Raw genomic sequence first — 13,086 nt, 5'->3', positions numbered from 1 at the left:
CCTCTGTGTTAATTTGTGTATGTTCATCTGAAACTGGATGGGGTTAATTTTAAATATGAAAATTTCAGTAAATTTTATTTCTCTTTGTAGTTCTTTCTCATGACATTAAATGTATTTTTCTGCTTTTTTTTTTTTGCAGAGGAACTGCAGAAAGAACTAGGTAAAATTTATGATATCCCATTACTCTTGACCCCCTTTAAAATGACTTGTTCAACATTTAATGCTGCCTTGCTTTTTGTCTGTGTGCCTTGTACTGGCAGGCCCTTCTCCTACGTGTCTATTAGTTCCACTCTGATATTTTGGTGTTGGGATTCTTCCATTTTGATTCTGTTCGTTTTTGTTTCCCTAGTCAGAAAAAATTTCAAAATTAAAAAAAATTTGTGCAGTATACTACTACCAAGATAATATATCTTATAAGATTATTTTAAGTATATATTTTGATCTAAACTTTGAATTACCTATATTCTTTTAACTATGCATAAAATAAATATGTACAGGATAAAATCCTAGTTATTTTCTGTCCATATCCTCTCCATATGTCTTTTATTCAGTCAAATGTGAAATTCATTCATTTTTTTCTCTTTTTAAGTTAGAAATGTGATTTCTTGCCATTTTTCCATTTTCACTTAGTTTTGTTCATTTTCTCCCCCTGAGATCATTCATCACCTCAGTTTTCTATGAACTGGAAATTTTCAGCTCATTTTCATGTTCTGTGTTGTCTTTCTTGATATTTACTTCAGTTTTTTCCATTTTACTTCTTAGGCATCCTTCAGAATGAAATTGGTAACCTTTTTTTCTGATTTATTTTTCCTTGATGTAATGCCTAGAAACATGATTTGCATGTTTCCCTTCCTTCCCCGAATATATTCTTAGGCTTCTATCTTTAGATGATTACCATAATTTCATCATAAGTTCCCCTGAGAACTTTAATTGCCTCAATTTTCTATGACATGGAAATTTTCAGCTCATTTTCATGTTCTGTGTTGTTTTTCCTTGATATTTACTTGAGTTTTCTCCATTTTACTTTTCAGGCATACTTCAGAGTGAAATTGGTAACTTTTTCTGATTTTTTTTTTTTTCACGGTGTAATTCCTAAAAACATGATTTGAGTGTTTCCCTTTCTTCTCCTGATATAGTCTTGGGCTTCTATTTCAGATGATTACAATAATTTCATCATAAGGTTACTGACATGAATGGGATTAGGCTTAGAAGAATGTGGTTTTTCCATAAATAGAAGGTTTTCTTTAACTTGGGGTCTTCAGCTTGTCCTTTGAGATGGAGTGCCCATTGTTTTATTTGCGATATTGTAGCAGTTCTTAGGGGAAGTGTTCAGACTCTAAGCCTGGTTAAGTGAGATGAGTTCTTCCTGATGGACTCTGACATATTTTCTTCTTTACTGATATCACAGGTAGTCATGAGACTTGCTTGAGCACTTCTCTTGGTCATATTGTCAATGACCAAGGTGTATAATTTTTTTTTTGATTTTGCCTTGTTATTTTTGTTCCCAGTCATAGTTATTGCTCTTTTTTCATATTTAATTAATTCAATTATTCAACAAATTGCTCATCCTTCAGGATCTTTTGTATTGCAATTTTGACTCAAGTAAAATCATTGAGCCTGTATCATTAAAGTCTAAAACTATTTTATGAGGTAAGAACGTGAAAAGTGTTAGTCACTCAGTCATGTCTGACTCTTTGCAACCCCGTAAACTGTAGCCCACCAGGCTCCTATGTCCATGGGATTTACCTGGCAGGACTACTTGAGTGGGTAGCCATTCCCTTCTCCAGAGGATCTTCCTGACCCAGGGATCAAATTGGATCTCCTCCATTGCAGGCAGATTCTTTACTGTTTGAGCCACCAGGGAATATATCTACATTATTTAGTACCTTATTATAAGAATTATATATATACTCATATTCTGCATAGGATGTTGTATTCTTCATAATCTACTAAATGTTTCATATGGAATGAACTTTAGAGATTTCTGTCATTATTTTTTTTTTATTTTTTTTTTTTTATTTTTATTTTTTTTTGTCATTATTTTTGAAATGAGCATTTCTTGATCAATATGCAGATACAAACATTGGCAGGCATGTGGTTTTAATTGCATTTTCCTTATGATGTTAAGAAATCCTGTCTCATACATGTGTGTTTGTGAATTCTCTCTCAGATGGGAGGAAGTCTCAATTCAAGCATGGTGAGTAAAGCTTATCTCTCAGAAAGCTCCATTCTTGTGTCTATCTTGGGTCCTGCTTCTAATGCAGTAGGATAGTATGAGAGAATAAAATCAGAATGTCTGTAGTTGGTGAAGAAGCATTTCTAGCTTTATCTTCTTCTAAATTTCTGTAATCGTCTTTGAGAAGTAAATCAGGAATTTAGCATGCTTATCCTCTTTTCCTCCTTCCTTCCTTCTTGTCTTTAATCTTCCTCTTACACTTATCCACCTTCCCTCCCATCTTTTGTTGCTTCTATGTTTCTACTCTTTCTACAACCGACCACCTTTTTTATCATGTTTGGAAAAATAGACTATGAAGATAACATAGCATGGAAATAAGTCCAAGGGATTCAAAAGAAAAAATTAGATAAAGGCAAGGGAAAATGGAAAAGATAGTAAGAGAAAGCAGGGTAGGAAAAAAAAGTAAAGGGTTTCCTATTTTGTTCTTTGGCAGCCTGGAGGAATGCACCATTATATCCTGGTAAGTTACATGGACTCTGCTGAAGAAAAATGTGTTATGAAAGATTTTTAAATGAACATATACTGTGTAAAACAATATACTGAAGATCAAATAAACTCCAGAGCATATATAATATGAACTCTATGGATTATTCAGTATTTTAATAGATAGTAATGTGTTTGAGACATGAAATTTTAGCAGATTTTTTGTTTTTAATTACATCTTATATTGTGTATTGAGCATATGTAAAGTGATTTTCATCAGCTAAAATCTGAGGAAACAATGTGAAAAATAAGTTATTTGATTAGACAGACTGTATCCCTCTCAAACATCCTAAATAGACTTTGGGTATTTGTCCTGAAGAAATGTCGACTGAGAGGGCATAAGAATGGGTCAGTTCTCAAGTAAGACATAATTTAGTAGATTTTAGAGAAGTATTTTCTTTTGTTGCTATTATTCTTGAATTAATCCTAGGGAATTTATACTCCATAGTATTTTGGACAGATAGGCAGCTGTGTTTTTCAGATGGTAGGTTCTCATGTTCACTTGTTCCTTGTAGATTGGAGGAAAGAAGAATTCAAAACTGGTGAGTATGCAATGATCCACAAGGGACCTTGCTCTTTGTGGGACAGTCTGGAGGAATATTGGGTGGAGTGAGCTGAATCTACCCAAGGTCAGAGGAGTCCTCACAGAGTGAGAACCCTCTGGCCCAGGCCTACTGAGACCCTTCCCAGAAACATGATGGTCTACTTGTCTTTGCAGCAAATGTTACCCTGGATGCAGAAACAGCTCATCCTGCCCTCCTCCTGTCTGAAGAAGGGAGACGAGTTTCCTGGCAAGAAACGTGTCAAGATCTTCCCAGCTCCCCACAGAGATTCGACTCCATTCCCTGTGTGCTGGGTCAATTGCACATCATCTCAGGGAGATACTTCTGGGAAGTAGAGGTTGGGGACTCCTGTTCCTGGGACCTGGGAGTTTGTAGGGATAACATAACAAGGACGGGGAGGGTCACAATGTCCCCACAGAATGGTTTCTGGGCCATTAGGTTCTATGAGGGGGAGTATTGGGCCCTCACCTCCCCAGAAACCCATCTTACTCTAAGAGAAAAACCCTTTATTGTGGGGGTATTTCTGGATTATGAGGCTGGAGATGTATCTTTCTATAATATGACAAATGGATCCCACATATTCACCTTTCCCCAGAACACATTCTATGGTGCCCTAAGACCACTTTTCAGACTTTGGTCTTCTGAGTCAGGCTCCCTAACCATCTGTCCAGGTGAATGAGAAAGTGCTGATGTTGTAATTCATATGTCTACCCTCCATGAGAAATGATGACTTTGATCCCCAATAAAATTCACAATTATCCCCCAAAGAGATACAAATAGATATTTTTCTTATTCCTTACTGGTTCATTCTCAAGATGAAACTCTGGAACTTATGATTGCCCATTGAATCAGATGGCATCACTAATTCAATGGACATGAACTTGGGCAAATTGCAGGTGATAGTGAGGGACTGGGAAGCCTGGCATGCTTCAGTCTATGAGGTTGTGAAGAGTCGGACTTGACTTGGTGACTGAAAAACAGCATATCAATTCTCCCCTCTTCTTAATTATATATGTGTGTGTGCCTGCTCAGTCATGTCTAGCTGTTTACCCTGATACCAAAACCAGACAAAAATACCAGGAAAAAGAAAATTATGGGCCAATATCACTAATGAACATAGATGTAAAACTTATCAACAAAATACTATCAATTTGAATCCAACAATACATTAAAAGGATCATTCGCCATGCATCCTGTGAATGCAAACATTTTTCAGTATTTGCAAATCAATTAGTGTGATTCACCACATCAACAAACAGAAGAACAGAAACTATATGGTCATTTCAACAGATGCAGAAAAAGATTTTGACAAAATTCAGCACCCATTCATGATAAAATATCTTGAGAAAAAGGGCACTGAGGGAATATACCTCAACATAATAAAGGTCATGTATGACAAATCTACCGCTGACATACTCAATGGTGAAAAGGATGTCCACTCTCACCACTTTTATTCAACATAGTTTTGGTAGTCCTAGTTATGGCAATCAGAGAAGAAAAAATAAATAAAAGGAATCCAAATTTGAAAAAAGTTAAACTGTCACCATTTGCAGATGACATGATATTTTACATAGAAAATCGTAAAGGTGCTACCAGAAAACTACTAGAACTCATCAATGAATTTGGCAAAGTTGCAGCATGCAAAGTTAATACACTGAAATCTGTTTCATTTCTATACACTGAAAACAAAAGATCAGAAGGAGAAATCCAAGAATCAATCCTATTTACCATTGCATCAAAAAGAACAATATACCTAGGAATAAACTTACCGAAGTAGAGAAAAGACCGGTATGTTTTAGTGCTTCCCTTAAGTTTGCAATTGTTTGGGTTAAAAACAACAATGACAACAACATCAACAATAAGAACAGAAGTTTTCAGTCTCCCTTTACAAATGAACATCATCTGATGCTATTGTCACTACTTAAATTTTGCCTGCCAATGTCTTATCATTTTTTTCAGTAGGGGACAGGTTATATTTCTTGTAAGAAGTGAATGAATGAATGAATGAATGTTAATTTATTCACTTACCATATTATTCACCTTTACGCTAAGCATTGGACATGGAACAAAAGACTGGTTCCAAATAGGAAAAGGAGTACATCAAGGCTGTATACTCTCACCCTGCTTATTTAACTTACATGCAGAGTATAGCATGAGAAATGCCAGGCTGGAGGAAGCACAAGCTGGAATCAAGATTGCCAGGAGAAATATCAATAACCTCAGATATGCAGATGACACTACCTTTATGGTAGAAAGTGAAAGTGAAGAAGAACTAAAGAACCTCTTGATGAAAATGAAAGAGGAGAGTGAAAAAGTTGGCTTAAAGCTCAACATTCAGAAAACTAAGGTCATGGCATCTGGTTCCATCACTTCATGGGAAATAGATGGAGAAACAGTGGAAACAGTGGTAGACTTTATATTTTTGGGCTTCAAAATCACTGCAGATGGTGACTGCAGCCATGAAATTAAAAGACACTCCTTGAAAGGAAAGTTATGACCAATATAGACAGCATATTAAAAAGCAGAGACACTACTTTGCCAACAAAGGTCCATTTAGTCAAAGCTCTGGTTTTTCCAGTAGTCATGTATGGATGTGAGAGTTGGACTATAACAAAAGCTGAGTGCCATGGAATTGATGCTTTTGAACTGTAGTGTTGGAGAAGACTCTTGAGAGTCCCTTGAACTACAAGGAGATCCAATCAGTCCATCCTAAAGGAAATCAGTCCTGAATATTCATTGAAAGAACTGATGCTGAAGTTGCAACTCCAATACTTTGGCCACTTGATGTGAAGAGCTGACTCATTTGAAATGACCCTGATGCTGTGAAAGATTGAAGGCAGGAGGAGAAGGGGACAACAGAGTATGAGATGGTTGGATGTCATCACTGACTCAATGGACATTGCCGGGAGCCAACACACGAGACCCTACCCCTAAAAAGGCCATAGGGGAGAAAACCTGACGGGCAAGGCGAATCAGGTTTTCAGGGGTTTTCGAAAAGGCCAGCTCACGAGATCCCACCCATGACAAGGTCACGAGGAGAAAGCCTGACAGGCAAGGCAGATCAGGTTTTCAGGGATTTCAAAAAGCTGCCCCCGGCTCTCACCTTAAAGATGATATCTGTCTTTCTGATGCCTGCCTCAATGGACTACTCCCTAATTTCTCTGACACAGGCAGGAAGGCCTTCCCCAATCTCTTCCCAAATAAGAATCAATTGTTTCCCAGGTGGTGGTATATTATGAGATTATTCAGGGTGAAAGGAGTGTTTTAATTTAAACTCCTTTGCTGGCAGTTTGTTAGCCAAATGCATTTATGCGCTTGGTACTAATATGCATGATTGTTTATAATATCCTAATCCTAAAATAGCATAAAGAACCTGATTATATAAAAGCTCTAATAGATATAGAGCCCTTTTAAGGGGCAAAGGAGTCCTATTAGAAAACATAAGAAAATTATTCTATAGGTGGTTATTGGGTTGTGATTTGCTTGCTGTGTTTTGCTTGCTGTATTTTTGCCTTTAATGTGCTAAGGTTGTGTTATAAAAACCATTGTTAATATAGTTAAAGACCTAGAGAAATAAGAACTTAGCCCTAGTGTGGTAACAATGAGATGGTTGTTAATTGTCAGTCAGGAGTGCTAGGCAAAACCTGCCTCACCAAAGTCACAGAGTCAGTATGGGGTGAACTTCTTAGATAAATGCAACTGATGACTTTTGCAGAAAGATTAATTTTTGTATTAACAAGAATATAATTCTACCCTGTACTATTTCCCTATGACCCTGTTACCTTTCAGTTAAGGTCACCATAAAAATGGAAAATAGGTTTACAATCACCTGTCCTGCATAAAATGTTAATAGCCCCAAGGCCAGAAGATCATGTGCTAAGAATTACTATAGAATTAGAAAGCAAAAAAATCCTGCTTTTCCTAAAAATCAAAATGATGTAATACTAATCCTGTGTAATCATGAATAAGTATCTTGTACCTTGAAAACATTCTGTGAAAGGGTATAAAACCGGTTGTCAAAAAGTAAAACACAGACTTGGCCCTATCAAGGCTAGTCTCATGTGTCTTCTCTCTCTCTCGCCGACGCTGTGCATCCTGAGGGTACCCCCTGGATCCTGCCGAGGCTGGACCCCGGCAGGACATGTTTGAGTAAACGCCAGAGTTGGTAATGGACAGGGAGGCCTGGTGTGCTGCAGTCCATGGGATTGCAAAGAGTAGGACATGACTGAGCGACTGAACTGAACTGAGCACTAAGCATTCAATTGGGGCTTCCCTGGTGGCTCAGACAGTAAAGAATCTGCCTGCAATGCTGGAGACCCAGGTCGATCCCTGGGTTAGGAAGATTCCCTGGAGGAGGAAATGGCAACCCATTCCAGTATTCTTGCTTGAAGAATTCCATGAACAGAGGAGCCTGGCAGGCTACAGTCCATGGGGTCTCAAAGAGTCAGACATGACTGAGCACTAACACTTACTTCTAAGCATTCAATGTTATGTAAACATCAGATAAAGGCAGCCTTGTTAAATATGAGAATGATTGTAGAAATATATTAAGTAGAAACGGTTACTGAGCAAAATATCTATATCATATAATCAGTAGCCTTTGGCATTTAATCAATAGGGATTAAATATTTTTATTTTTGAAGTGTGCAGGAAAACTTTCTCTTGGCTGTTTGTAATGACTGAAGATAATATGGATTTTTTTTTAAAGAGTAAGAAAAATATGAAGTGTTAGAGACATATCCTCTGGTTATTTTGAGTTATATAACCCCTCAGTAATATTGATTAGGGTGCAAGAGGCTTTAAGAGGAGACCAAAGAATAAATATGGGATATAATTACCTCAAGTTCAGACATAGGTTGGTGTCATTTTCCAAAAACTATGTCACAAATGCTAGGAGGGGGACCAAATGGAATTTATGAAATTTCTCTATTTTCTTCCCCTACATTGCTTCATAGTCATGCATTGCTTCTTCTAGACTTAATGTTTCTTGAGGTTGTGAAGGGAAATATTGAGCTTCTTAAAGAACCCCAATATCTGAACTCTTAGCACTTGTGCCACAATAAGCAGTGAGGTGGTATTTGTAATAAACCAGACTCTTAAGTCATCTGGGAAATAGTAATCAGGATGATACAATGGTACTACACACAAAAGTGAATGTGTGGGTCCATTGATGTTCAAACAATGGGACTTATGTCATGGTGAAATGGAGGATGACTCTACGTTCCTTCTCTACCATATCTTCTGCCTGCCTTTTGTCTGTGGAAAAAACTTTAGCCAAAGGATAAGTTTAATCAGAGAAATGAGAACATGCAGAAACAAAGGAAAACAATCAAAGGAGACCAAATAATAAAGTATAGTCAAACACCTTTATTTCATTCTCAAGGGCCATAGATGGTATTCTGAGCTGTATCCTGTGAGCTGTTCTATAGATACTGAGACTGGAATAAGTTAATTCCATGATGAATAGATTGTAGTTCTGACATTGTTTAGTTGCTAAGTCATGTCAAGACTCTTTGTGACCCCATGGACTGTAGCCTGCCAGGCTCCTCTCTCCACAGGATCTCCCAACAAGAATACTGGAGTGGGTTGCCGTTTCCTTCTCCAGGGGATCTTCCCAACCCAGGTATCAAACTGGAATCTCCTGCATTGCAGGCGGATTCTTTACTACCACGTGGGTAGCCCTGACATAAGTGGCTACATTTCTGAGAATTGGCTTCAAAGAAATGGAAACAAACCAACTGTGAAACTGAAGATTAACTATACCTAAAACAAGATGACATTGGTCAGGCCACTGATGACCAATTTCAAGATGACTGTCAAAGCTGACTGTACTGTTCTGGCATGTAACTCCCTTCTTCTGTCTATAAAAGCTCTTTCCCCATGATTGTTGGGAGGTGAGGGGGAGTTTCAGCCTTTGGACAGGCATCCACCCTCCCTGCTCTGGTGGTTGGCATCTAAAATAAAGCAAACTTTCTTTTCCACCAACCTGGCTTCCTTAATGGCTTTTGAGTGGTGAGTAGCTGGACCTGTGTTTAGTAACAATGGGACCCGTGATGCCAGTCCCAGAAATCACTGCATATGTTTTGGTGTTCAGTATGAACACATAGTTGTTCTGTCATTAGTAGAGACTTCAGGTCTCTATACCATTAATTACTCTAGAACTATAAACCATATTTATGATGTAGCATGACTGAATTGTTTTGTACCAACAAGACAGAGAAGGAGCAATATTACTCTGTGGGTTTAAGTTTATTTCTCCTTGCTGAAAATCTTGTTCACTCAAGAAACAACATTGAAGGATGAATTATTTTGATAGAAATTTCTCCCCACATTTCCACAAATTTTTTTTCGGAGTTTTAAGCCTTTACTCTATATCTGCCATTTTACTAAATATAAGGAAATATCCTCTCCTTAGAATCTGGCCATCTTTTAAGCTGTCTGAAACCCATAGGGGTTTAGACATAAAACAGGCAAATGAAGCTTGACTACTATGTTGGGTTCAAATACTTCTTTGGAAGAGAAAAGTTGTGCATTATAGGAAACTATTTTAAAAGGACTGATGATTCTTCCCTGGTGTGTGGCTTGTATTCTTAATGCCTAGCACTTAATACCTGAGTGCTATACTCAGTTGACCACAGGAAATACTGGTGTCTAAGATTGTACTTCCAGAGAAACCTTGGCATTTACTGAGGACACATGTTGTTAAACATCACTGATACTATACCTACTGATACCCAGTGTGAGAATGGTAGTTTTAGTGTGAAAAGTTCAATGGAATTCTTGGCATAAAAATAGACTTTATTCATTTTCTAGGGCTGCTATAACAAAGTACCACAACTGGGTAGCTTGAATAACAAACGTTTATTACTCACAGTTGTGGAGGCTAGAGATCTGAGATCAAGGTATCAACAGGGTCATACTTGCTCTGAAAGCACTAGAAAAGGGTCTATTCCGTGCCTTTCTCTTAACTTCTGGTGGTTTGCCAGCAATACTAAGGATTCCTTGGGTTGTGGCAACAAACTCCAGTCTTGATATGATGTTCTCCTTCCGTGCATGTTTGTGTCCACATTTCACCTTTTTAATGAGGATACCAGTCATTTTGGATTAGAGAACCACCCTACTCCATTATTACCTCATCTTGGTTAATTACATCTGTAATGACCCAGATTCCAAAGAAGATCACATTCTGAATACTGGAGGTTAGTCATTCCACATGTGAATTTTGAGGGATTGGAGTATGGCAAGAGAAAGTGAAAGTAAAAGTCACTCAGTCCTGTCTGACTGTTTGCAATCCCATCCACTGTAACCTGCCAGGCTCCTCTGTCTATGGGATTCTCCAGGCCAGAATACTGGAGTGGGTAGCTGTTCCCTTCTCTAGGGGATCTTCCCAACCCAGGGATTGAACCCAGGTCTCCCAAATTGCAGGTGGATTCTTCACTGTCTGAAGCCCATAATATGGTGACAGAATTCAACCCATAATCTAGAGTGTGCAGAGGAGAAATGGGAAACAAGGAAATATGAATAGACTATTTAGATAACTACTCTGAAAAGTTTTATTATGAAAAGAGAGAATAGTATATGAAAGGACACAGAGTTGATGGAATATTGTTTTGTTTTTAATATGGGAAATGCTTTTAAAATGTTAAGGCTCATGAGGAGAAGTTGTACAAAGTTTGAGAGGAATAACTAATGGATCCAAGTACTAGAAAGGGCATTACAGGATGGATAAAGAGGAGAAGGATCAGTATTTCCTATAAAGGAAAAGGAATACTTCTCTTATAACAGTGAAGGGAGGCATAATGGAAAAACGCAGAATTAAATTGGTTTGTTAGCTTATTATTACAAATTCATATAGTACCCTTCTCATAGATTCTTCTCCTTCTTCTTCACCTCCTCCTCCTCCTGCTTATTATTATTATCATAAGAGGGAATGCAGTCATAAACTGAGGATAAGGAGGCAATAGAGTAGGAAGTTTAAAGAAAGTGAAATTTTTAATGAAAATTTTTTTTGTCTTCATTAGAATTTTTTATTGTATTTATTTGAAAAATATTTTTCATTTATATTATTGGCTAGGAGATATTGCTGAGTAGGTTTTTGTCTTTTTATTTTATTTATTTATTTACTTTTTAATTGGAGGATAATTGCTTTACAATGTTGTGTTGGTCTCTGTTTCTGCAACTACTAATAGCCCCAGAAAGAATGAAGCTGCTGGGTCAAAACAGAAATGATGCTCAGTTGTGGATGTATCAGGTGATGAAAGTAAAATCCGATGTTGCAAAGAACAGTATTGCATAGGAACTTGGAATATCAGGTCTATGAATCAAGGTAAATTGGATGTAGTCAAGCAGGAGATGTAAAAATAAACATCAACATCTCAGGAATCAGTGAACTAAAATGGAAGGGAATAGGTTAATTTAATTCAGCTGACCATTATATCTACTACTGTGGGCAAGAATCCCATAGAAGAGTTGGAATAGCCTTCATAATCAACAAAAAAGTCCCAAATGCAGTATTTGGGTGCAACCTCAATAATGATAGAATGATATCTGTTTGTTTCCAAGGCACGTGTTTCAACATCACAGTAATTCAGGTCTATGCCCCTACCACTGATGCTGAAGAAACTGGTGATCAGTTCTATGAAGATCTAGAAGACCTCCTAGAACTAATACTAAAAAAGATGTTCTATTCATCATTAGGGATTGGAATGCAAAAACAGGAAGTCAAGAGATACCTGGAGTAATAGTGAAGTTTGACCTTGGAGAACAAAATGAAGCAGGGCAAAGGCTAACTGAATTCTGCCAAGAGTATGCACTAGTCATAGCAAACTCACTTTTTCAGCTACACAGCAGATGACTTTACACGTGGATATCACCAAATGGTCAATACTGAAATCAAATTGATTACATTCTTTGTATCTGAAGATGGAGAAGCTGTATTCAGTCAGCAAAAACAAAACCTGGAGCTAACTGTGGCTAAATCATCAGCTTCTCATGGCAAAATTCTGGCTTAAACCAAAGAAAGCAAGGAGAACCACTAGGTCAGCCAGGTATGACTTAAATCAAATCCACTGTGAATATACAGCGGAGGTGATGAATAGATTCAAGTGATTAGATCTAGTAAACAGTGTGCCTGAAGAACTATGGATGGGGGTCCATAATATTGTACAGGAGGCAGAGAACAAGACCATCCCAAAGAAAAAGATAATCAAGAAGGTGAAGTAGTTATCTGCGGAGGCTTTACAAATAGCTGAAGAAAGAAGAGATGCAAAAAAGCAAGGGAGAAAGGGAAAGGTACATCCAACTAAATGCTTAGTTCCAAAGAATAGCAAGGAGAGACAAGAAGGCCTACTTTCATGAACAGTGCATAAAAATAGAGGAAAACAACAGAAGGGAAAAGACTAGAGATCTCTTCAGGAAAATTGGAAATATCAAGAGAACATTTAGCCCAAAGATGGGCACAATAAAGGATAGAAACAGTGTCTACCTACTAGATGCCAAAGAGATGGAAAGAATACATGGAAGAGCCATAAAAAAAAGATCTTAATGAACTGGATAACTATGATGGTGTGGTCAGTCACCTAGAGCCAGACATTCTGGAGTGTGAAGTCAAGTGGCCTGTAGGAAGCATTGCTGTTAATAAAGCTAGTTGATGCAATGAAATTCCAGTAGAGTTATTAAAAACGCTAAAGGAGGATGCTATCAAAGTGTTGCATTCAATATTTCAGCAAATCTGGAAGACCCAGCAGTGGCCACAAGACTGGAAAAGGTCAATCCTCATCCCAATTCCCAAGAAGGCTAGTACTA

General features: G+C 37.6%; 1 protein-coding gene across 1 annotated transcript in view; it reads right to left on the bottom strand.

The window, feature by feature from the left end:
* The window catches only part of TSBP1 (testis expressed basic protein 1), a 95,634-nt gene extending 85,254 nt beyond the window's left edge, over positions 1-10,380 (bottom strand). Inside the window, exon 1 of the mRNA XM_065912140.1 lies at positions 10,203-10,380. Coding sequence (XP_065768212.1) covers positions 10,203-10,380 — 178 coding nt within the window. The remainder of the gene's footprint in view (positions 1-10,202) is intronic.
* Between the last annotated feature and the right edge of the window lie 2,706 nt (positions 10,381-13,086).

The sequence above is a fragment of the Muntiacus reevesi genome, chromosome 20 (assembly GCF_963930625.1).
Source record: "Muntiacus reevesi chromosome 20, mMunRee1.1, whole genome shotgun sequence".
Classification (NCBI taxonomy): Eukaryota; Metazoa; Chordata; class Mammalia; order Artiodactyla; family Cervidae; genus Muntiacus; species Muntiacus reevesi.
The sequence above is the reverse complement of the archived record's forward strand: the minus strand, read 5'-3'. Positions and strand labels throughout refer to the sequence as shown.